This window comes from Dermacentor albipictus, chromosome 9, assembly GCF_038994185.2.
Source record: "Dermacentor albipictus isolate Rhodes 1998 colony chromosome 9, USDA_Dalb.pri_finalv2, whole genome shotgun sequence".
Taxonomy (NCBI): Eukaryota; Metazoa; Arthropoda; class Arachnida; order Ixodida; family Ixodidae; genus Dermacentor; species Dermacentor albipictus.
The window spans coordinates 110,100,930-110,127,538 of NC_091829.1; the positions used below are offsets into that span (position 1 = coordinate 110,100,930).

The window sequence follows — 26,609 nt, forward strand, 5'->3', positions numbered from 1 at the left end:
TCACCATTAGGGCTTTTTCAGGTCCAATTTCTTTTGTTACGCTTCCTGAAAAAGGTGTCCATTATTCTCAGCTTAATCCTTTCTGCAAATTCTATCAGCATCTCTCCTCTAGCACTCCAAGAATTGACACCGTGGTTGCCAATTGCTTGTTCACCAGCCTGCTTTTTCCCCATTTTTGCATTGAAGTTGCCCATGACTACAGTATACTGAGTTTGCATTTCTCTCATTGGTAATTCAACATCTTCATAAAACCGATCTACTTTATCATCATTTTGACTGGATGTTGGGGCGTAGGCTTGTACTACCTTTAATCTATACCTCTTATTAAGTTTGATTATGACTACTGCTACCCTCTCTACAATGCTGTAGAATTCATCAGTGTTGCCTGCTATATCCTTCTGGATTAGGTATCCTAGCCGGTGTTGCTTCTTGTCTGGGAGACCTCTAGCAGAGGACATGGCTGTTAGTCAGCACTGTATAAGCCTCACCAGTTCTTCTGATCTCACTAGGGCCGATGATATCTCAAACAATGTCTAATAGTTCCTCAAAGAATCCTGCTAAGCTAGTCTCACTTGACAGAGTTTGGTTGTTAAAGGTTGCCAGGGTCACTTTCCATTAAGGGTGCTAACAATCTCTCAGAGTCCAGAGATTCTTAGCACCCTCTGCTGCGCTACAGGTCTGACCGCCACCTTGGTCAGCTGCTTCGCAGCTGCTGGAGACTGAGGGCCATGTGATAATTGTAGGAGTCATGAGGGGAGGGGGTGGCTCAATACCTGCACCAGGGAGGCCGATTCCTGTTCTTGGGAGGGAGTTTCTTTGTTGAAGCTTAGTGGGCCTTCCTAATTTGGTTTTACCTGGATTAGTATAGCCTCACTCGCTCTCGGCATCTTTTGCCCGTGTCAGGCGTCACTTCAAGGCTGCAGATGTAGTGCACTGGAGGAAGTCAAATTCAGGCACATCATTGTTAGATTAAAAGAAACGAAGAGGGGGATTCGAACTTCCGATTATCGCAACCGAGCATTCGACATAGCCCAGTCAGATAATCCTGCAGGCGGCGAGGCTACCCCATCACCGAAAATTACAGCTCAATGGGCCCTACATGCCTAAGAGATCCGTCGATTTATCTGCCCTCTGCAGGTTTCACTGACCGTCATAAGTTGCACAATACAGTGTCAATTCTCAGTGGTCCTGACATTGTGTTTCCCGAATCTCAACGCACGCATATGGCTTTGAATGCGCCTAGGTACACAATATATTTTTGATGAATTTGAACAGCACTTAAAACTTGTGTGAAAAAAGTAAGACAAGGAAAATGTTCTCAGCGCTTACCGAGAAGCCCTGAGCCATGTATCGTCTGCTCGTTGTCTTGTATGCCTGCCTCCTGCTGTCCGAAACTTGTACTCCCGGGTAAATATGAAGAGTGGGGAGAACGGCCGCCTGAACAATACGGTGCTGAGCCTCGGTTCCATACTCGATTCTAATGCGCATGGGATTTCCCACTGAAATTTCTGTTCTGTGGTGTTCATGGCAAAATAGGACAAGTTCTTGTCCTGCCCTCCTCTCTGCCCCTGGGACTGCGTCTTCTCCGTGCTGCTTTTGCCATTACTGATGTGAACTTGCGGTGTTCTTGTGCTGCCCACGAAGAGCAGCGTTTGAGCGTCGGTGATGCCGGGTCTTGATTGCAGGCTCGGGGGCCATGAAGCAAGCCGTGCAGCGAGCCAAGGACCGCGTCGAGCAGTACCACTGCTACCAGTACCGCCTCATCCCCCACTGCCCCTCCGTCGGTGAGTTGAGCTCTGCTGCACAGTTTTGAGCCTTTCCTCTTCACCACCTCGCTTGACGTATGACTCTTGTTTCGTCCACTTCTTGCTTGCTTCAGCATACAACATATTGCTATGTGCAAACCAACTCTGACTGCAACGTCTTCGTTTCTGAATTGTGCTCTTGGGGCAAAGAAACGACAGCGTAGTAGTGCAGACAATCACTGTAACCACTGTAAGTTGCTGGTGACAGCGACGTCCTACGCAGTCACCACCACTCTGCACCTTGTCGCAATGTGGAAATAGGAGACAGCAGGCCGGCAGAGTGCCAGACCACTGCTGTAACTGGCCAGTGGCTTGCCAGCCACTCCTGGAATGTCTTGGTTCCCAGCACGAAGCACTGCACCAGGCTGCTATGAGAACATGTTGGCAGTGCGCAGGAGAGCACAGTCACGAGTGGTATCTGAGCTCAGGTCCACACGGTAGCAGGACACCTGGTCGCCAGTACCCGAGCCTCGACCGCCTGTCAGCAAGCTGCCGTTGCAGCCTCCTACTCGCTTTTACACTCACGCACGCCGCTTCCTTGTTCGTCTCACGTGGTCGTCTTCCGTAATCACCATCATTAATTCTTCTCTTGCTGCCACACAATCGCCATCACTCCAAGCTGGCTCGTCAAACAGTTTGTCTTGTCACGGCCACGTGCCACAATCCGCATCATCACAAGTGTAGAGGGTTGTCTCACCCTCCGAGCTGTCATTGCATGCTGTCGACAGGGTGTACAGGGTGTCGACGGGGCTTCCATGTAATTTGTAATCTACACATTCAAGCGACATGCCCTTGCTTAACGTATTGGCGGCATGCTGTACGAGTGTAGTGGCGCTGTTCCTCCATGTGAGCTTCACTCTCACACCTACCGTATTTACACGACTGTAAGTCGACCCCCCATATCGCGTGACAGGAAAAAAAGAAAAAAAAAGAAAGAAAGAAAGAGCATACCCGAGGGCACATTCGATAACGAAAATTTATTAGTAGCTGACATGGTAACTGGACTACTCGTCTTCACTAGTGCTGCCATCGTCATTGTTGCTGCGGTCCCACAGCACGTCGTGGTCCAGCGAAATTTCACATTTGGCAAATGACCATACCACGACATCTTGTGGAACAGCAGCCCCACGCTGAGTGCACCCAACCACACGCAGCCGTCAGTGACGCTCTTTTGACAGGTCCGGTTGGCGTAATTTCGCAATATTCTGCCGCCAGCCACTCGTACTCGCGGCGGAGCAGGGCCTTAACCCTTTATTGATGAGACAATAAAATACTTGAAAAAATTGTTTATTTCTTTCATATCTGCACTTATTAGAGCATGACAATGCATACTTTGTAAACACAAAAAAATTGCTATACATATCAGCTGAAATATAGCTTTGTTGCCTGTGGGCAGCAGTAGGCATGAGTCCTTGAATAAACTTCATTCCACAATTCTAATGGGGTAGTGTGGAACTTGTATATGCACTCTTTTTCTGGAGTGAAACAAAAGTGTACGTTACACTTTCTTCACATTACACGTGTAATGCCTGTGCAGTTGGGGTATTTGCGTTGACCTTTTTTGGGAGGAAACATTGGGAGGTGATCAATAGTGTCCAGCCTAATCGCCTTGCAGGGTACAAGAGCTGCTGGCCCACGGTGCTTCTTCGCTTGTAGTTCATTTTCAATTTTTGACGGGTCCAACGGTCGCCTTCTAGAAAGTGTTGCAACCTTTCCCTGCTGTTTCAAAACGCACGCTATCTCTGCTTTGAAATGCAGTAGGGTCATTTGCTGGTTGCGTGGCACCTTATCCGCGGTGGCATCTCGGCGGTACAGGTGCCAGCAGTTGACGATTACGACATCCAATGAATGGAAGAATAGCCGCCTGTACCACTTTTTGGATCTCAAGTTGATGCGGTACAGCGCCACAAGCATGTCCATTAGATCCACACCGCCCGTGCACTCATTGTAGACACCTACAATAGAAGGACGAGTTATGCTCGCCGACGTTTGGGTCTTCTTGTCAAAGCACTTCGCAGTATTCTCTGGTGATGCCGATGCAAATGTGGACAGCAGCGTGACGGGACGATTCATTCATCTCTTCATGCACAACAACACCAAGGCCAGCCGCGCATGCTCACTTATGCTTCTATTGAGAATCTACTTTAAATATCCAATTAGATTTTGCATATTTTTATTTATTTATTTATTTACAATACTGCTACTCATTTGAGACCGTGGCAGTTGGGCAATACAGTATACATGTATTCAGTACGCATCTAAGCGGAACAGTTAATTGGAAAAAAAAAAGGAAGAAAAAGAAAACAATTGCCCAAGTATGGCAGTATAAGAAGGAAGCTGACTTTAGGAACAAAAACGCAAGTTTTCACCGGACAGTTAACATGATACTAGCAGTGAAGAACATGTAAGTAACTAGTTATACATGAAATAGGAGCAAACTGAAAGACAACGCTTAATGCGTCAAGAAGTTTTAAAGTTGTGTGAAGAGATATGCTTAAAACATATACACTTTGGGATAGCATATATACATAGTAGTTGCTGTTATGTACTGGGAATTACTTTATTCCCCACATAGTACACATAAAGAACGTAGCCTTGTCGGAGAGATGGCGACCACACTACATCACTTGGCGCGAACACACTGTCCACGTGATTGTCCCACACCAGGGCTTGCCAGGGATGTGGCTCCACCCATCGGCACAGTGGGGAACGTTCACATGTAGTTCCGGACACTGCCACTATGCGGCTGCACCCGTCCGCATCTGAGGACCGAAACCTGAACTAATCACGGACACAACAGTTGCTGAGATAATTAAAAATTGCCTTCTATTGTTTGCTTAAACAATTGAAATTTACCTGTTCAAGGGAAAGTTGTCAAGAACATATACAGTGCAGTCCACTTATAACGATATTGAGAAAGACGAAAAATATGATCGTTATAACCGATGATCGCTATATCTGGACTGCATGTAAAAAAAATAATAAAAAATAAAAAACGCAGAACATACCTTTGCAGCTCCGAAATAGAATTCGCTACTTGCTCTAAAGAATGGATGATGTAGAAAGTAGGCAGTGAAAAACAAACTTTATTCGCCGCGCTTCTACGGCGAAAGATCATCGTTCGTCTCACTATCGCTGGCTGGTGCTCAACTCGGCGCAAGATCCCGCAGCACGTTGGGCGAGAGATCGCACAGCACGTTGGGCGCGTACTCCGCCGATGCTGAACAGACGCTCAGCTCGGCCGAACCACGTGCTGACTATTGCCGCTTCTTCCTTGCTGTGACGGGCTTGCGTTTCCGCTTCCCGTAGGCATGCTTCATCCGGTACTTCTTTTCGAACGTGCGCGAATCCATTGCACATGGTCGAAGTCCTCGAAACACAAGAGAAGGGAAGGTCAGAAAGGCTTCCCAGCAGCGGACAAAAGCAGACGCTCCTTGCCTCAGCCGCCATTATGCTGCGGCGCAGAGCCAATCGGGGTGCGGCAGCCATTGGCTGCTCCGTGCTGCCACCCTCCGGTTTTTCTTTTTTTGTGCGCTTGCTGGCTGGCAAGGGAGGAAGGGAAGGGCTGGGACAAAGAGTCAGAGTTGGGCTTTCCAATGATACCAAAATAGCGGCGCTCCGTGGCGGGAAAGCCGAGCAGTCGCGCCTTGAACTTCGCAGCTTTTTCGTGATTTCGGGCGGATGTGTGGCTGGCACTGACAAATATATTTATTTTTAGTGCTTAGACTTTGTTTTTCGGTGAAATATTTCAGTACAAGATAGAACTGATGCTGTAGATTCTGAAAAGCGTATTTTTCGAAGATAGATTTTTTTCGCGAAAATTGCGATCTGATCCTCGCTTCCCCCCTCAAGTACTCTCCGATGCGCGGGTGGGGTGGGACGCGCAGCATGGTAATGGCGGCAGATACGAACTTAGAACAGATACGATTATTTCGCACGGAAATAGCCATCCGGATGGCAAAATTTTGATCGTTATATCCGATATGCGGTGAATAACCTATCGTTATAAAGGTTTTTTTCCCCATAGACCTAATGCATAAAATGACTCTCGTGTCGATCCATCGTTATAACCGATATATCGTTATATGTGGTATTGTTATAAGTAGACTGCACTGTACAGTAAAAGCTTGTTAATTCTGACTCCTAGGGACCGTAAATTATGTCAGAATTAAGGGGGGATGAGGGTCTTGAAAACTTTTTTTTTATTTCTTAACGTATCTTCCTGAAAATTCGCATGTAGATATATCTTTCAATGCTGATTCCAAATATATATTCAGATTTGATATATCTCATTTAGAAATGAAGATATCGCAAAATAACTTATCCCACATAGGTCTTTTGTTACAGGCCATTATGGTAATTTCTTAATTAAAAAAACTAGTTTTAAAGAATAGCTGTCATTTCCAAGGACCTACTGCACATCCTAAAGCTAAAGAAATTTTTTAAAAGTCATCATATAGGTCATGAATGAATATCAAAGTAGGAAGAAAAAAACAATGCAGGAGTAATTAGCTTACACCTGACCTAATTGCTAGTCTATTTGGTTTAATGAAAAATGGAAAGCTTTAGGATGCAGCTGAGGTTTCACTGAAAAAAATGATACCTAATTCAATAAAATCAGTTGATGCAAACATTATGAAAAGTTCCGTAAGGCAAAGGCATTTGATCGAAATAGCAAAGCTGAGAAAATTGCATTCAAAGTTTTGCTTACTCTGCCACTTTTGTTTACCTATCACATGGAAAAATTTAATGCTTTAGCATGCAGCCCAGTCATTACTGAACACAATAACACCAAACTCACAGAAATCTGTTCATGTAAAGATTGTGAAAACTTCTGTATTGCGTTGGCCTTTGACAAAAAAAAAGCTCCAAAAGTCACCTGCTATTTTCTATGAATCTGCCACACATTCACAAAAGTCCTGGGCAGTAGTCCTGGGTTCTGTCAGGCTTGTGTTTCTTGGCCATCCTCTTCTTCACCTTTTCAGCGTTGGTGTGACTTTTATCAGACCTGCACAGCCTCTGCTTATCTTTCTCAAGGCTCCTACGAATGAGGCAGCTCCCAGGACTGTAACCAAGCTGTGCTGCAACAGCTCTGCTGGTTGCTGCCATTCCTTGGTTGAAGCGAGAAACTGCTTCTGCAACAGCTCTTTCAACAGCCAGCAAAGAGTCATGCGTGTTCTTGGAGCTTTGGCTCCAAATGACAGAGTGTAGGCACTCAATGGCGTTCTGTGTCATGCCATCTTTGCAGCGCTCCAAGAGGGCCTCGTCGCCCAGCCTTGCAAAGATTGGCTCAAGAGCAGTGCGAACGTGGCCTGGCAGAGGGTTTTTGTGTGGTGACGGCTCCACTTGGTTCGCCAAAGCACGATTGAAGGCACACCACGAATCAACCCCTTGAGGACAGCAACTGTGGTCTGGGGCTTCATCTGTCGAGGTCATGTGCAACAGCGTGGCATGCACTGCCTTTTTCATGCCTGCAACGTCGTGGCTGTGGCTCCACAAGGCATACCCATAGTAGTTTGTAATTTTCTTTATCTTATCTTGGGTGAGGTTGCCCTTTCCGCCAAGAGATTCTCCTTGTGCCTTCTTCTTCTCCACCAAGTTGCGAAGAGCCGTCCCCATCCGCTTGTGGACATGGTTCAAGCAGTCTTTCTTTTCAATGGATATATATCCATACACTTCTCCTGAGGTCAATGCATGAAAGGTGCGGCTATCACCATCAGAAAGTATAGTTGTGTACCGCAACCCATTTTTTTTCCAGAGACCTGTTGAACAAAATGATAGCTGCTTCAGTCTCCATCCGGCCGGCATTGCAGTCGATGTTTTTCATGCACTTGTGGTTCATAGCCCAGTCACCGTACCCATCATCACTGGGATCAGGTGCCCCTTGGCACCCACGACAGTACCTCGAGAGCACAACATGGTCCAGTACTAGGCCAGTGTATAGCTCTATGATGCAGCCTACTGCAATATTTGAATTGTGACCACGTGTTTTCCATGTGCCATCAAATATGACATCTACATTTCCTGGTGGATTCAGGAAGTTCTTGTACATGTCCTTCACCACTTTGACGCTTGCTGCTTCTGTAGCAGTAGCTACTGCCTGGCAAGCTTTCACCATGGTGTCCATATGCCCCCTGAAAGTCTTGTGGTGAAGTCCTCGGTGAGAGAGGTTCATGGTGGCACAAAAATCTGCTAGGGCAGTCGCTCCCTTGCCTATACTTTGAATTCCCTTCATTGCCCGCAAATTGACTTCAAAGGGCGTGATGTTGGATTTCCCGGGCACTCGTGGCGACGAGAAGTGCCGCTCGGCGAAATCGCAATTTGAGCATGTGAGCTCCAACTTCACTGCTAGGCCGTATTCTCTCTCACTGCACTTTGCGAGTTGGAGAGTGGTCATCCCACACTTGCTGCAGCTTGTGGACACAAACATCTTCTTTAGCACTGAGAGATCAACGATGATGTACTCTGTGCCGCGATCGTCATCTTCACTTGCTGTGCCGACGTTCATTAGCTCGAACTTGCGGGAAGTCGCGGACTGCTTCGCCAATGAAGTTTTAACGTTGTCTGCGTAATTTTCGCGCCCCGCGCACTCCGCCTCCGTGAAAAACACCGTGTCGAAGCGTTGAGCACGCGAGCTCGGTTCAGCCGCGTCCGTCGGCACCGAAGCGGCGTGCGGAAACGCCGAAGTCAACGTTAGGCTTAGGTCAGCCGGCTCGGCCGCTTCCGACGACACGGAATCCGAAGCGACTTGCAGCGTCTCAAAAGTTGGCATTTTCGACGGGCTTAGTCCAGGCGCATCCACCGGCACTGCACAGACTTGCGGTAACGAAGTTGACACTGATCGGCACTGTCCAGCCGCGTCCACAGGCGAAGCTAGCGTCGACGGGGTTTGTTCAGCCGCGTCCACCGGCGAAGCTGTTGTTGGCGAGCTCAGTCCTGCCGCATCCACCAAGGGCACAGCAGCTTGCGGCATCACCGAAGCTGTAGTTCTCGACGATGTAGCGCTGTTCTTATTCCATGCGCGTCTCTTTTTGCCGACTGCTTTTCGCGTGCTTGCTTTCAAGCGCGCGTCTCGCGCCATCGTGACACGCGGAACAAAGCCACCAGGCACGCAAAAGCAAGAAATTCGTGGTTAAAAGAAGCGACCCAATAGCCAAAATATCTAGAAGAACGATAAAGAAAAAGGCAGAACGAAAAATACTAGGAAACAAAGAGGAGCTCGAAAAATGACGTGCGTCCAGGCGAAAGCAGACGACGTGAAGGAGTCGGACAACGCGGCCGCGGAAGGCGAAGCATACGTCACGGCCAATCAGAGGGCTGCGCCTCGAGGAGGCGCCCGGTTCACCCAATCAGCGGCTGTCTCGCGACGATTTCCCGCTTGAGAACGGGTGCCAATCCCTCCGCTGCACGAGGGTCTACAGCGTGCCGAGGGGCGCCAGAATGGAGAGCGGGAAACCAGCTTTCAAACGAGACCAAGATGGCGCCGATCGGTACGCGTCGCGCGGAGCTACGGCAGCTTGAAAATGAGGCAAATCTTCGCGCTTGGCGTTCAATTTCGGCTCACCGACGTTTATAAATTACCGTTTATTTTATACTTCGAGTAGGAATTGCGCCATAATATTTTGTAGAGGCATAGTTGGGACATTAAGGACTTCAAAAACGCAATTTTTGAAAATTGCCATTTTTGACCATTTTTCGCGATTTCAAGACCCGCGTCCCCCCTTAACCAAGTGTCTGAATTATCGAGCGGACAACAAAAACAATAAATGCACGACTTTCACCAACATATATTTACTGTGCAAAGTAATCGAGGATGCTCGTCTGCTTTCGCGCAGAAACCCGCACGGATACTATTTTTCGAAGTCCTTCCAGGTGTTTAGCAGCTCGCATGCAGTCTGCAGTGTCCCAACGAAATTCTTCCAACACAGCGAGGGCCTCCGCGGTTTCCTTCACACTGCTAGGGGGCCGAGGAGGCTGCTCCTCTCGTGAGCCCTTCCTCCTCAGAATATTCGCCGTGCAGCACGTCCCTGACAATGTCTTCATCGGTAAGAGAGCTGGCTGTAACAACGCCGTCATCAATGCCGACATAATCAGCGAGTGTCACCGCATCTGGCAGAACTCCTGCGAAATCCTCGCAGTCATCTCCATTGTCGTCTAGCAACACTTTGGCCACTGCATCATTGCCAGGCTCAAGCACAACGAAGCCACTGTGCCTAAAACAGTTGGCGACGGTGTGTGCGGGCGTGTTGTGCCAAACGCGCTCAAAGTTCACGTCGTACTGCTTGCCGACTTCATGGCACAGGAGCATACGTTCCAGCACGCGCCTGGGGTATTTGGTCTTGACATACTTAATTATGCCTTGGTCAATCGGTTGGAGGGCCAATGTTGTGTCTGGCGGCAAGAAAACAACTTCTATGTTGTCCAGTCCGGTGACATTGTTATGCGCTCTACAATTGTGCAGCACCATTAAAGGAGGACATGGGTTGTAAAGATAACGTCACTTATTTCTTAACCAAATTAGATAAAACTGCACAGACTTGTTTAGTTTCTTGAGCCGATTTTAAATATGTAATTATATTTTAAATAGGTCAATTATTTCCTGAAATAATTATTAATCACATTCTATTTGCTGAAACAATAAAAATATATATTTTTAACATAACATTGTTATTAACACCTAAATAGATACTAGAATGCATAGATAGATACTAGAACGGCAACCTTCAATGTGGAAAAAGTGCCATTTTTGCTTAAATTTGCGCTTAGATTCACCTCACAGGCATGTTACAAATTGAATTTGCAGTGAAAATAATAAGTGAAGCTAGAAACTTTGCAAATTAGTGCAAAAATGGTTCTAGATTCCGAAAATGTCAGCTTCAAAAAGTCAAATTTTTTCGCGATTTTCGGCCTTTTAAGACCCCCGTCTTTTTTTTTGTTGTTGTTAATGAGGGTACATAAGCCGGCAAACATGGTTTATGCAGTGTTTTTTTTTTTTTTGAAACCTTGATGTAGGCGCAGACTGCATTTTCATTGAGGGCATGGTAGGTTTTGCTGTCACCATCTGAAAGCATTGTAGTATATTGAAGCGTATGTATCTCGAGCGACCGCTGGAATAATTGTTAATTGTAAGGCAGCTTCTGCTTCCATCTGGCCAGCCTTACAATCAACATTTTTTTGGGTACACAAGTGAATGCTCGATGAGCCAGGCAGCGACACACCTTCGTCATCTTCTTTAGATCCCAAGGTGCACCCCAGGCAAAAGTTAGACAGCACAACATGGTCTATTACTAAGCCTATATAAATTTCAATTATACAGCCGACACATACATGTGAACTGTGCCCGCGGGTCAACCAGATGCCGTCGTAGATAATGTCGACGTTCCCGGGTGCGTTGCCCAACTTCGCATACAAGTCCTTGACGCGAGCAACATTAGCAGCTTCGCATTCCGCGGCAGTCGCACTGCAGGCTTTCTGCATAGTTTTCATGGGGCTTTGGTAGGTCTTGTGGTGAAGGCCTCGATGTAAAACATTCATGGCTGCAAAAAAGTCCGATAGAGCTGTTGCCCCTTTACCGATACTGTTGACAGCTTTCATGGCGTGAAAATTTACTTCAAATGGCCTTACCTTGGCATCACTATCACCGGATACTCTTGGGGACAAAAAATGTTCCTCAAGGAAGTTGCAAGCTTTTAACGCAGCCCATAGTCTTTTCTCCCCTTCGAAAAAGGCATGCTTTTCACGCCACACTCCAGGCAGACGACAAGCACACAAAATGGGGTAATCACAGCCATATCAATAGTAGAGAATTCTGTGCCGTTTTCTTTGCTGTCGCTCTCCAGCTGAATGTCCAGTAGCTTGAACTTATGTTCAGTCTCGCACTGCGGTGCCAGGTGTGGGGCTTCGGGCTAACGTGCCCGGACCCGGCTAGCTAAGGTCTAAGGAGACAGGTAGCTTGTCCACACTCCGCAGCGCATGCGAAGGGCCGCTGCAGTGGGTTCGCTGACTCACCAGCAAGACGTAGAGACAACTCCAGCCGTTGTACCAACGAGGGGGGTTTTATTCCCTGTTATGTACAAAATGTACAGTATGTACATGTATGTACAGTACAATACAATACAACGGCTGCCACTAGGGTGGCAGTCGCAGACTGTGGGTGAAAGCTCCCCGGAAATCTGCTCCGCCACACTGGCTCTTCCGAGCAGGTTCGCCGCACAGAAAGGGGTCGCCTTTCTCAGAGGGGCGCGGGACCAAGTGGGTCCTCCCGTCCGACAGCCAAGAGCACCGAAAGTCAATCTGTCGAGCTAAAGCACCTGCGTACCGCCAATGCTGAAGGAGAGAGAAGCCGAAGAGAGGGCGAGAGGTGTTTGCTCCTCAGGCACTGTTCCTACGTGAAGCGCGTGGCATAACGTGAGCCACCCACGCAAGCAGCAGGCTCCGCGTCATGCCGGCGCCAGCGGCCGCGGGGAATGTAAGTACACTATCCAAAATAAGGCTGGAACTGCGTGTCACCAGCGATGGCACGGGCGAATGGCCCAAGTCGTGTGTGAACAGGAGATAGGGGTCTAAAAGGGGTCCCCACATCCCCCCCTCCTTAGGACTCGGGCCGGCCCATAAGGGAGCCGACCGGAATCAGTGATAAAGCTGACGTCTGACCTGTTTTATTTCCTTAAGCAAAAATATCGAAGTCGAGACTCTCTACAGGCAGGTCGCTGCCTCCGGCTTGCTGCGAAAGTAGAGAGCTGTGGAGGGGTGCCAGTACAGTCGCCTGCTGGACAGCTGCCACTATGGTCGCCGCGAACGCAGGGTCCGAAGCGAGAGCGCCGACAACTGAACGTAACAGGGCAGGGATGATGTCCGGGTCCATGTTCTTCAGCACCTGTGTGGCTGGATCCGTCCCGGGCTCCCTGGCAGCTGGCTCTGTCTTCTTCATGTGAAGCTTGTGCACACCACTGGAGTCATGGGACCAGCACAGCCGCAGTACACTGCTAAAGGGTCAGGGCTGATACCGTGCGGCCGCGGAAGATGCGTGGGATCTCTCACCTGTTCATGTCGTTCTCCACCTTTCTCTGCTCTCTCCGGCGTTTCGTCAACACGAAGCAAAGTGGCGCTTCAGAGCTGGATTGGAAGACCCACATAGCAACATGGCGGCATGAAGTCAAACGGGAACCTTGCTGTGGAGACGAAGGTAACGACAGCACCAGGAAGGATGTGGAGGTGGCAGAAGTGCTAGATTGGACCACAGATCATGCTGTGGTCTCCGGAGCGAGTACAACCGTACTGGCTTCCCGGACGGCTTGCGACTGGAGGTGCCCACGGTGGCGGCGACGGCTCCCGTGAAACCTGGACGAGTTGGTCGACGTCCTCGAGGCGTGTTGGGACGGGTTCATTGTAGGCGTCTGTGTAGCACCAGTCTGATGATATTAACACTTCAAGCAACTAAGTTTGCACTCCAATGATAACACTCCAACAGCAAATTTCACAGTCCAACGGCAATGTTCATACACAGGAAACGAAGCTTGCACTTGTCCATCAGCTTGCCAAATAACGCATCGCTCTGGCGCATTCACCTTTGCGTGGCTGCCAGAGGAAAGGAGGAGGCACATGGATATTGGGCTTATGGTAGCCTCATGCGCCCCTCCAGCCAGCACTGAAACGCTAACCGTGCCTTTCATGTCATTCGAGTGCCACTGGAGTTCCCCGGGCACGAGCAGTAAGGCAACGTCTAGGTCCGCTTTCGCAGCTCACACCGGCAGGCTTGCGGAAATGTGGAGGCTGTTGTTCCGATCTATGAGGCTTGTTGTTCTGCCGGGCCGCACGATGGAGACGACGCACCGCCGAGTTTGCGCAACGAAACGCTACGTTTTAGCCGATGCGTACACAATAAGCTGGTACTGTTTATGCGGATCCAAAACACAATATGTTCAATGGCCACTGAGTCAGGGATTTGACTTTACTACATTTAAAACTAAACTACTGTTTAAGTGAGTACGGTTTAACGAGGTTTTACTGTACCAATGTCACGAGCAGATGCAGCCACAAGTCTTCGCTGCCTTGCCCGCGAGCTTGCACAGAATCTGTGGAACACTAGTGAATTCACGAACGCACGTCTCCACAGATTGGATCCACGTCTGCAACTCCGTCTACCCCCAGGATTACCACGAGCGGAAGCAACATTTTGATGCTGCCTGTGGCTCAGCGTGGCATTCACAAACTCCTATTCATTCCGCATCGGAATGGCTGACAGCCCTACTTGTGACACCTGCGGCTGCGAGGAGACGATTGAGCACCTCCTTAGTGACTGTCCCTGTTACAAAGTGCCAAGAAAAGTGCTCAGGACCGCATTTGAAAAACTGGACAATCGCCCCTTTACAGAGGAAAAACGCTCTAGGACACTGGTCCAGACGGGCTTCGGCACTCAAGCCCTTAAGGGCTTTGCTGAAGTTTTTAAAGACATGCTGATTGCGCGACCGTCTTTGAGTGTTGTAGCACATAGTATCACATTACTGTGTGAATTTTCCGGTTTCCTTTTTTCTTCTTCTTTTTTCTCCTTTTATTCCCTTTACCCCTTTCCCCAGCACAGGGTAGCCAGCTGGTACTTCCACTGTCTAACATCCCTGTCTTTCCTCCGCTTTTGTCTCTCCCTTGCTACTCGGGGGAGATGAGGGTCTTGAAAACTTTCTTTTTATTGTTTAGCATATGTTGCTTAAATTTTATGTGCAGATGTAGTGTAGAATGCTGATTCTAAATAGATATGACAGAATGCAATAGTCCTAATTAGGTCAGTTCTTGCGGGCATTTCTCAATAAAATAAAGTGTTTTTAAGAATATGCAGACATCTTCAAAGGCCCACTGCGTATTCTAAAGCTAAGCAAATACCGATAAAGTAATTGTGAAAATCGCAAATAAATACCAAAGTTGGAAAGCAGTAATTAGCCTGCGTTTGATCTAATTAATAATCTATCACATTTAAGAAAAAACGGGAAGCTTTAGAATGTAGCTGAGATATCACTAGAAAACAATTATACCTAGTTCACTTAAATCACTTGAGTAAAACATTATCAAAACTTCCGTAAGGCAAAATCACTTCACGAAAAAAATAAAGTTGAGAAAATTGCACTTAAACGTTTTACTGCCGCTACCTCTTTTGTGTATAGAACATATGGAAAACCTTTAGGCCCTAGCATGTTGCCCAGGTGTTGTTGAGCACAAGAACGCCAAATTCACTGAAATCAACCCATAGAAACTTTATTGAACCGTTCATATGGAAAAGGCACTTGATGAAAAAACATCCAAAAAGTCGCTCCAAGTTTTCGAATGCTCCCACAAGTTCACACAAGACCTGGGCAGTAGTCTTGTGTCCTCTCAGGCATGTGCTTCTTGGCCATTCTTATCCTCATCTCTTTAGCCACTTCGTGTCCCTTGTTAGACCTGTAGGTGCTTTGTCCTTCTCAAGGCTCTTTCGAATGAGGGAGCTGCCCGGACTATAGCCGAGCTGCACTGCAACAGCGTTGCTGGTTTGTGTCACACCCAGATTGTAGCATGACACTGCTTCAGCAACAGCCCATTTCACAGCCAGTACTGAGTCATGACTGTTTTTGGATCTCTGGGTCCAAATCACAGATTGCAGGCACTCAATGGCACTTTGTGTCATGCCATCACAGCAGCGCTGTAAGAGGGCCCAGTCACCTAGTCTTGCGAAGACTGGCACTGGTGCAATGCAAATAAACCTTGGCAGATAGCTTTTATGCTTATGATAGTTTTTCTTGTTTGGCCAGGGCATGGTTGAAAAAGCACCAGGAGTCATCACCTTCAGGACAGTGACTGGGATCAGGGGCTTCGTCCACTGAAGTCATTTGCAACAGTGTGGCCTGCTCTGCTTTCTGCATTGCAGGAACGTCATGCCTGTGGCTCCTCCGAGCATACCCATAATAGTTTCTTTCTTTAATTTTATGCTGGGTAAGTCTCCCCTTCTCACCAAGAGACTCTCCTTGGGCTTTCTTTTTCTCCACCAAGGTGCGAAGGGCTGTTCCTATTCGTTTATGGACATGGTTGTCTTTTTTTTTCAGTGTCTAAGTATACGTAGATTCTGTTTCGAGTTAGTGCAAGACAAGTGCAGTTATCACCATCAGAAAGAATCGTGTAGCGCAGCCCATTCTGCTAAGACCGCCTGAACAGGATCAGTGCTGCTTCCGTCTCCATTCGTCCAGCATTGCAATCAATGTTTTTTTGACACTTGTGGGTTATAGCCCAGTCACCGTAGCCATCATCATCGGCCTGAACAGGATCAGTGCTGCTTTCGCCTCCATCCGTCCAGCATTGCAATCAGTGTTTTTTTGACACTTGTGGGTCATAGCCCAGTCACCGTAGCCATCACCATCGGGGTCAGGTGCTCCTCGGCAGCCAAGGCAGTACCGAGAAAGGACAACATGGTCCAGCACCAGGTCTGTTCAGTAATGAACCCCACAGCTCTTTGAATTGTGGCCACGAGTGTTCCAGGTGCCATCAAAAATGATGTCCACATTTCCTACAGGGTTGAGGAAGTGCTTGTAGAGGGTTTTGACTACTTGCACGCTTGCTGCCTCTCTGGCTGTGGCTGTTGCCTGGCAAGCTCACACCATGGTGTCCATTGTGTCCCCTGAAGGTCTTGTGGGGAAGACCCCTCTGAGAGAGGCTCAGGGTGTCACAAAAGTCCATGAGGGCAGTCACTCCTTTTCCAATGCTATGTATGCCCTTCATTTCCCTGAGGTCGACCACAAAGGACTCTTGGGGACGAAAAGTGCTGCTCCTCGAAAGCGCAACTTGAGCACATGAGCAGTAGCCTCACCGCTAGGCTGTACTGTCTCTTGTTTCACTTTGTGAGCTCAAGAGCAGCCACACTTACTGTACATTGCAGACGTGAAAATCGTCTGCAAAACTTTCATGTCCTCATCGTTATAACTGATATTTTGTTAGGTGTGATGCTCAATGATGAGTGATGCGCAATGTTCATCGTCGCAAACACGTCGTTCATTGCAATTTGCCTATTACCAGTAGGCTGCATTGCACGTGCGGCGAGTGGGTTCATGGTAAATGGGTTGATCTTTTGATCTCCATCGGCGCGCGGCGAACTCCACTTTGACGATACGTCACTGCAGTTCGTACACACGAGCTGAAGCTTGACAGCAAGACCGTATTCCCGCTCACCTCTCATGAGCCCAGTGTAAAGTTCGTGACACCATTGTGCATAGTTGCTTCTCAAATTACATTTTGTGTAATCAACTGTGGGTACATAGTTTAGCTGCATTTCTTAATAAAGAATTCAATGGCTGATGCCAATCAACGAGAACGCTTCATTGAGTGCTGTTTGCGTTTCTGGTTGCTTGCATGGCATGCATAGCAAGAATGCTTATTGTGAAGGAGTTCATTTTCTTAACAACAGTGCACAGTGACATTTATTTATTTATTTATTTTATTTCAACATCAGACGAAAGCAGAGCCTGATGTAGGGACAGAAGCTAAAGGCTGATGGAGCCTGACGAGGCCTCTGACCCCAAACAGTCTACAGCGGTTACAGATACAACACAAATCTTAGAAACAAAGGAAATAAAGTAAAAGAGACGCAGTATTTGACACCTATACACAAATGTAGTGCATATACTGTTGCACACAAATGACACACAACAAATCATACAATGATACATAATAGGATAATACAATGATACATAATGATACAATGCTGACAGTCATAGTCATGATGATACATCCATGCTGACAGTCATAGCACAGTTTGTGCACATCAGAAGCAACTACATAGCGAGTCTGTACTCGTTTGTCCTTGTGGATTTGCAATTCAGAACTGCAGGTTTTGCACATAGCAAGCGATTATAAAACAGTGTTGTCCCTGGTTGAGCATTGTGGAGCAGTGGCTTGGAAGCTTGCGGATGACTGACTTTCAGCAGCTTGACGCCGCAACGAGATTAGTAATATGCTGCACCTGCATGTTGACGTCAATGTGGCAGTAGCAATGACAGGAGGAGATTTCGTACATAGGCTACTTGCTGAGATTGACGTTTGTTCCCAGGCGAAAATGTGTCTAGGGCTTGAAAAATGGTTGCACTCTGGAGAGTATCCGAAAATTTCCCGTCTCCCACCATTCATTGAAGCATTGTTGTAAATCATTGTGGATAAGCTTTCCCTTCATGTTGCCGAAGCCATCGGTTTCAGTAGCACCTTCACAAAAAGTGTTCATAGGGATATATGAATTACTTTGAGCAGGTAAGCCTAAATCGATGAGCATGCGAGGCTTGCTGTGCCGCATGTGGTGCCTTGGGTACCCCCACCTGGGGGCAGCAATTTTACTTGACGTGGATGCCTGCAGAGAGGTAGCTTGGCATGTCTGCTCTCAAAGAGTGACTATAGTGTTTCAAGCCAAAGAAAGGAGCAAAATGCCTCTTCAGCACAGAGCAGAGGTCGATTGCCTCTCTTCATCTGCCTGGAGGAAACCTTTTGGCAATTTGGCTTGCAGCTTTAACAAAAGACTCGTAGCATTTCAGGTGGCAGTTGTGCCCAGCAGTACGGTCTATGTCATTCTAGTTAGACAGTTCCGACGTTTGGATTTTCTCAAGCGTGACTGAAGTTCCTTGTGTCTATGTGAGGCAGGTGCTAATGTGGCATGTCATTCAGGCATCGAGGATTTATATACATTTCCACAATTGCTTTTAAAGCACTGGAACCGGAGTCGTAAAGTCCATGGACTTTTTGTGCCTTCATTTACTTGTTGAAAGTTGTGAACATTCGCACAGCGTAATTGAGGGGACATTAATACAGTTTCTTAGGTACAGTCCTAGAACTTGCTGAGGATGCAGTCAACGATTAAGAGTCCATTCCTCCCTACATAGCCTCTGAAAGGAGCTAACAACAGAACGTTAGTGTCGGCAGTATGTACTGAATTGCAAGACTTTGCGCCTTATCTAATAAGGGTGAGATGAGCAGCTATGGCTGAAGCAGACAGAAACATGAGACGTTAAATTTATTGGCAGTTCTCGTAGGTATTCCTCTTGACTAAGTTCAGGATCAGGTAAGTGCTAATGTGGTTCTGCTGCAGTGTGTACCAGAAGCAGTTGTTCAGGTCGTAACTTTATGATCATCTCTTCGCAGTTTAGTTGAATTAAATGAAATCTGTACCTAGCATGTGAAATGACAACTAGGTAAAAATATTCATAGTTTGCTTGTGGTGATGCCTCCTCCAGCTGTCAATGCTCACCACATTTTCGCCACTGCACTGCATGGAATTGATGAGCACAGGCATGCTGTGCATCAAGTCTCGTGACATTTCTTGGCAATGCTTGGAGTTCCCAGGGTCACCTTTATTAAGGTATAAAGATTGTATGCCGTTATTTGCAAAATTTTTTGTTCTCCAAGGGTTGTATTTGAGCTCTGGGCAGGGGCTAGTAATGCACCCAAAAATGCCATATTTGGTAAGGGGCTCTGGTGTCATATCAATTTTTGGTACTGTTCCTGCTCCCTTCTTACTTGGCTATTCTTCCCTGCTATGGACATTGAAGCGTAATGTTGCGCATTGATTTCATATTGCAAAAATATATTGAGAAATAAATGTTTCAAGGCAGCGATAGTGTCAACTAGGCTTTTTTCCCCCTAGTGTCCCTTTGTGTTCATTTGTGCTCATTTTAGTTGTGTTCCAAGGTGTCGGTTTCTAGAAGTTAATTCAGCATTCCAGGGAAGCTCGCATGTTAGGTTTCCAGTGTAGCTAGGGTGTGCGCCAGTGACTGTTTTTTCTGGAAGGTATGCCGTAACTGCAGTAGCTGAGGTAGGCAAGAAGGTGCACAGGACCTTGAATCTACACATTCCTTGAGTCGAGATACAAGTGCAAGTGTTGAGACTGCTGACGAAACGTACACCCAGTTTGAAACTGAGCAATTCTGCAGACTACATGTGGGTGTCTTGAGGTTGCAGGGAAGGCAATAGATGCCAAGTTAGAGCGGAGGAACTTGATGGTGCAAGATCATCACTGTAGCTCTGTAATACATTTCTGAAAAATAGAAGGCCTCAAGATGCTGTAACTTTTGAAGCCACAAGTGTCTCCTTCTGTAAGGAAATTTTATGACTGACGCTTGCAAGGCCAATGTGCTTTCACTGGAGGTCTCCAGAGATGGTACATTTTTAATTCATCTATTTTTTCTTAGGGTGCAATGGTAAAAAGCAAGGAACAGAGTATTGCTCAGCATGCTTGCTTAACGAGGCAAGCTGTTCATGTGAAGGAGCCACTGACATGTGTGGATGGTAACGCCAGTGCCCGTGTGGGTCTCCGTGCGGCGCTTGCGCTACAGCGAAGTGCTCTGTCTGGTGCAGAAGAGCCACCTCCTCCGTACACGCCGGGATATTATGACCCAACCACGGGGCTTCCATACCAGGCAGCGCCTGGCGGCGGTGACTGCTGGGCAGGCTCGTCGGTACGGCAACGCGTCACGCCGTCGTGTCCCTCCGGGCCGCTCCTCGTGCGTGGTGTCCGCAGCCCGCCGCCGGTGCCGCAGTCGACGCCATCGCAGCGACCGCACGTGACCCCCACCGTGGAGCGAGGGGCGTCGCTGTGGCCCTCGCCTCCATGGGGGGCCTCGCCCGAGGATGAGGAGCGCCTTGCTGGAGCCATGGGTGCGGCGAGAATTGGATGACGCTCCTCGTAGCCCACTACTGCACTACCAGGAGAGCCTTTGACAGCACCACAATCGGCGACTGTGCCCTGACGGCCGGTGTCTACATAAGCGACGCGTTCGCCAGTGGCTGTGCGAGTTGTTGGTGCTGAGTCTGCCTACATGCTCAGTCTGTGTCTTTGGCACACATCTCTATAATCGGAATGTTGTTTTTAGTAACCAAAAGCTAAGCTTTTGTGAGGTCGCACCAACTGACTCAGTTTCACACACTGAATTCTCGGAGGGCTGTGAGCAAACTGCCACGTTAGGGCAACTTTCTCATGTGATGATCTGGGAGCCGCAGCAGGTGGGGCAGCAGAAGCACACTGCATGGGAAGCGTGTGAGCTTGGTCTGTTGGTTTGTTTTCCTGTACGAAGATTTTTGCGATCTTTAGTGGCACTGTTTATTGGAAGTGCCCACATGAAATTAGCACTGGGCGCTGTGACATTAGGTTGGTCGTATCTTGGCTTTTGATGCAAAACAAAGGTCGAACTACATGTTACTTTTCTAGACCCGTGAACAAATAACACGATTACAGGCCTGCAGGATGGCAGAGGAGCAAGGAAAGAATAACTTTCATCCTTGTAACTTTGTTAGCAGAAGTAGTAAGCCACAGACGCAAGCTTGATTCAGATTAATTTGTTTTAAATTATGGTAATTGTTTGACTGAACACACAGCTTTCTTTGCATGTCATGTTCTCCTGCTGCTTTGACTACCGCCAAAGAGGTGAAAAGGCTCTCTACAGCCAGCCATTGTGCACCGTTTCAAATAGTGGTGGAATATAATGTCATGCCACGGGTTTGCACCTGTTGTGCGCAGAAGGCACTAGCAGAGAAACAAAGCTTGTCGTCGGCATTACGGCAGTGGTTGCAGATGGTTGTTGACTTTTCTAAGTGTGTAGTTGTTGCTGTTCGAGTCAGCAGTCCACAACCTTTTATCCGAATGTCTTGTCTCGTGCAGCTTTGGACGTGTGTGTGTGTGTGTGTGTGTGTGTGTGCGTGCGTGCGTGTGCGTGAGAACATGTCAGCACACAGGCTGGCCTGTGCTGCATGGAGTGACGAGTTCCATCGTGGGCGTTCCCTTTGTCTTCCCTCGGCCAGTGTGTCGTATGTTTAAAAAAAAAAAAAAAGGAAACACCTGGTCACAATTCACCCGGGCTGCATTGGAGCAAAGGCTTTATCCCCTCTTACCGATTTCGCTGTGCTTGCTTGTAAACCTTCTCTCCCACTCTTCTGCTATGCTTGCTGCTCTGATCAGGAGCTGCTCTTTCTGGCTTTTCCACGATTGTGGTGCAAGTTCTGCTCAGTGACGCATTCACCGCTGTTGACGCACACATCTGCCATGGCAACCATATCACCCTGGTACTATGTTGAACAATTGTTGGCCTATGCTGTTGCTCGACCAAGTGGGCAAGTTGTGACCTTGACTGAGACGACAATGCAGGTGTTCTTTCATAGAGATGACTTTGTTGTGGTCATTGCTGCTCTTCCTTTCTAGAGATTCCTCATTTTCTTTTCTTATTTTTTTTCTTTTTCTGTTTTGTTGACCCTGGTATTGTTTTTAGCAGGAGAAAGCACTGCGTGGTACTTCCCCGCAAACCAGCTTGCGATGGTACTCGCTCGGGGTACCATTCAGGTGCATTTTCTGTGGTGCTAACTGCGCCAACCTCAGCCTTTGCAGCCAGATTCGTGCGTTTTGGCGAAGCTTCTTTACACTTGGGTTGTTTAATATTGAGTAGGCTTAGGGAATTTTTTCTTTAGTATATTCCTTTACCAAGCTCTTGATTTTGTCTAAAGAAAATTGGATGTACAGCTGTTCCGAGAAATTGTTTAGGGTAAGTGTCATGCCAGTAGATTTGAATAAAACTAGTACCATGTTTGTTTTGTAGCAGTGCCTCATTTTCCTTCATTTGGAAACTGCAGAATTGCAGCATGCTAGCAGGTGGTGGTATGAGGTTAATTTAATGTTCTGAAATGATTAAGTGTAGGGTTTAAAAGGTTATAACCTTTATTTAAGAATATTTCACAAGCCTCGGCCAGCCTGGCACAATGCACAATTACCATTACAGATAAAAAGTTATGGTACCAGTTTGTTCCTGGCGAAAATGAATATGCACAGTACAATTTCATTTTAGCTGACAAGCACACAATAACAGTACATAGACAAACTGTCATCGTGCTGTATTGTACGAAGTCTATTGTACTGTAACTTCTCTTTTTCTGTCTGCTAGTTGGCAAATATTAAACACTAACAAGCTCAAACTCACCAGCACATCTTGTCAGCCCAAATAAACTTCGCTAGGAAAAATATGAAGACAAGGCGAAGGCATTTGCACAGTTTCTATTGAGTAGTGATTGCACAGGCTTTCTTCCTACAGGGCTCGCAGCCAAGATGTGCCTTCTGGAAAAAGATGCCTTGTGGCGGATAATAGACAGTTTTAGTATAGTGTATGCTATACCATTGCGTATGCTAAAAAATAGCGGATCGTCACTGCGCATGCGCTGAACGCTAAACGAAATAGCGGGTATAGCGGGCGTACGCAACGCAAACGAGTTAGCGTTAGCATTTTTGCGGGGTTTGCGGAGCTTGTGGGAAACATGGCGGCAGTCCCGGCTGCCCACTTCGAATTGAATTTGGCGTTGCTTTTGTAAAGTACACTTCGTTCGTAGCAAATCGTTGTGTAAACGGCTTTCGCTTAGCCTCAGGCCGCTTCGACGACAGAGTATAATGGATAACCTCGTGGTGTTTTCGAGATTGTTTCTCGTTTCGAACGAGTCGAAGCCTAACGAAAGAAACAGTCGAGATGTCAGCGCCACTGTCGCTAAAGACGCGAAATAGCCGCAACGATGGCATATGGCCTATGAGATCCGAAGATATCGCCGGCCAACTAAAATTGTAGAAAACGTGCGCTGCTTAGCGTACGCAATATTATAGCGTATAGCGTACGCTATAGTTGTGGACGCTAAACTAAAACTGTCGAATGTGTGCATCTCCTGTACTCTTCCCCCGCCCTTGTTTTCACCAGACGTGCAAATGATACGGTCAGTGGCACGCCTTTCCAGAGCGCCTATGTCATACACTGGGGACAGCACGTACCTAAACTTAAAGTGTTTAGTTTTTGAGGAGTGTTAAGGGGTTTTCTGAACCTTCAGCAGCGCCTGCTTGGAGCTCAAACCAGGTTGATCATCGGAGAGGGTTTGGCAGGGAAGACGAGGTGATGTAAAAACAGATGACAGTAGTTTAAAGGGATACAGAATAAAAATCGAAGAATATAGAGAAAGCCCCACAATTGTATTCCTAAGACACGATTGCTATAGTATACAGTCGTTATTCGGGTTACTTTTTAGCGGATGGCTTTATTTTTGAATCTGTATGAGCGGCCACCGCGTCACTCGCAAAGCGCTCCCTACAACAAGCTGGCGGATCTGACGTCACACCTACCCTCAGCAGCCGCGAAAGCGAGCTGACCGGCTGCGCAGTTTTGTTTTCCTCGCGCTGCGCAGTGCAAAATGTAAAGTTTTAGTGAGAGCGATAGCATGAGCGGAACTTATGACTCCGACTTGGATGAGCGGCCTACTGAACGACCACGAACGATAAAGGCGTGTGCCTACGATCCCTCCGCGTCGTCAAACGACATTGACGACGACCCGCCGCAGCAATCCCCTGGCGCGGTGCCGAGAGAGTCTGGACCAGCAAAGTGGTGTTTACACTGTGCATTCCATGTGCACGCGTTCGCCTCGAGAGATCAGCGGCGGCATCATAGGTAGAAACCAGATATAAACGCGGTTCCTGCGGCTCGGATCGCAAGCTCGCACCTGTCACGAATGAGTTAGCGAGACCAGAGGCGCACGCCTCATTGACATTGTTGCATCCGTGGCGGTGCGCCCAGCGTGATTCATTCACGCAAACGCTTTGTCATGTTTGGCTTCAACAGAGCGAGGACGCTTATGCCTCGGGCTATGCAATGTCAAGCGACGTAAGGAATTTACTCAGCGTTCCGCGCAAAGCGGCTTGCTCCGCCCGCTTGGATGGGTAGCTGCTAGCGCGTAATACATGAAAGCCACCAATGCACAATGCAGGTGCCGTGAGTACACACGGTACAAAAAAAAAAAAGAACGTAGAAATCGTTGAAGATATTGACGCGTGTAGACCTCCCTGTACCTACGCCATCGGAGCAGGTGTGGCCGGCGGCGTGAGCATAACAGTCGGCTGCCGACCACCGCGTCACTCGCAAAGCGCTCCCTACAACAAGCTGGCGGATCTGACGTCACACCTACCCTCAGCAGCCGCGAAAGCGAGCTGACCGGCTGCGCAGTTTTGTTTTCCTCGCGCTGCGCAGTGCAAAATGTAAAGTTTTAGTGAGAGCGATAGCATGAGCGGAACTTATGACTCGGCTGCCGGCAGCCGAGTCATAACTCATAACTCATAACTCATGCCGGCAGCCGACTCGGCGAGAGTCGGCTGCCGACTCTCGCGCGGCAGGTGCTTGATGCGCGCAAGTAGCTGTTTTGAGAATAGATGCGATGAAGCAACAGGTGAGGATTGAAGCCAGGCATGTGCAGTGACTGAAATGCGCCTCTGTAAGCAGGGAACGTCTGTTTATTCACGGAGTGAACGAGTACATGCGCAGCGGTTTCAGCGTCCCGTTGTTTCATCGCAGCCGAGCACTCCTTCCCTTGGTGGACACGAGATGACGCCACCAGTCTCATGTCGGCGAATTTTTTTTCGTCAGCCGTCGCTTCAGACGATGCGGATTTCGATTCATTCTGGCAGAATTGGCCAAACATCTGGCCCAGAACGTCGTACAAACGACAAATTACGGTCAAACGCACCTGGGCGCAAAATTACAGCGTGAACAAGTACGCGAGAAAAAGACTGCCGCTGCCTGCCTTTTTCTCATGCGCACAGCAGACCCTCGGCATTTTGCGGCGTTGACACGGCTGCTCCACACATCAAACCACAAATCCACGAGATGAAAGACGAGGTTTTCGAACAGATCACACGAGGAAGCGGTACGAATAGGGCGGTCGAACAAAGAAAGCTAGTTGCTGCAAACGTCACCTCGCCCCTTCGCGCGCTCAGTGTGGACGATCACTCGCAATGGGCCTCGAGGTGGGTAAGCGTGACGTGACATCCGGTTTTGCCAGAGCTTTCGGAGGAGGCCGGTAGGTGCTGTGATTTGAGAAATATTCATTAAAATAATTACTTTTCGCTCACTTCTCAGAAAGAGTGTTGTTTTGGTCGCTCTCGCTGCGACAGCTATCACTGGAGACAGAAATCTCGGCGACAAATTTTTTATTCACTATCCCTTTAATACATTGTTATGGGTGAGCTGTGCGCTACAAAAAGAAAAAAGAACTTTAGCGTGCATGTACCTGCATGCGACGGCAAACAAAATGCAACATCCCGTTGTGGCTTGCTAGCTTTCTTATGCTCTCTACAACCTGGGAATTCTCCTTCGCCACTGCCCCCACTGCAGAGGGCCTCGTTGGGACACGTCGGGGCAACCCAGACGGAGTGGCATGCGCCGAGTCCGCCAGTTGGCGGAGAGGGGTTGAACAACCAAAGGGGGCGAGTCAGATTTGTACATTCTGCCCAAGTCTGTTCATATTGACGAGCATGACTCATCGGCATGCGGTGTTCCATTCATGGCCGTGCAAAGTGAACCATAGCGGGAGGCAATCCTGTCTTTTCTGAGGTGTGCGGCTTGTGCTTCTTTGCCTGGTATTTCAAGACTGCTGACTCTACACTGTGCCAAGGTGCCTTGCACTGTCTTTGCAGAGATCCGTGAAACGTAACACAACCTTTTCGTGCAAATGCAGCTTTTCAAAAATGGCTAACCTATGGCATTCCATGCTTATGAGGCCTTTTATTGATTTTTACAGCGTATGGTGATTTCTCACTGAAATTGACACGCAACGGCAGACGTGGCGTGGATCTGGCAGTCAGCCTTTTGCCGTATTCGGGCTCGCAAGTGTTGGTCACATACTCGAAAAGATGAGTTGTCGTGCACTGGGTTATCGTCTAAATGCACCGTCTGAAGACCCATCAGATTTGGGCTCTGACATGATAAGGTGCCCCCTGCACTTGGCTGGTATGGTTATTGCAGGTTTTAA

At 47.9% G+C, this 26,609-nt stretch overlaps 1 protein-coding gene across 1 annotated transcript in view; it reads left to right on the forward strand.

Moving 5' to 3' along the window:
- LOC135897501 (uncharacterized) overlaps positions 1–22,380 on the forward strand; it is a 57,002-nt gene extending 34,622 nt beyond the window's left edge. The window contains exons 8-9 of the mRNA XM_065426143.2: positions 1,686–1,784; positions 20,154–22,380. Coding sequence (XP_065282215.2) covers positions 1,686–1,784; positions 20,154–20,473 — 419 coding nt within the window. The 3' untranslated portion in view covers positions 20,474–22,380. The remainder of the gene's footprint in view (positions 1–1,685; positions 1,785–20,153) is intronic.
- The last annotated feature ends 4,229 nt before the right edge of the window (positions 22,381–26,609 follow it).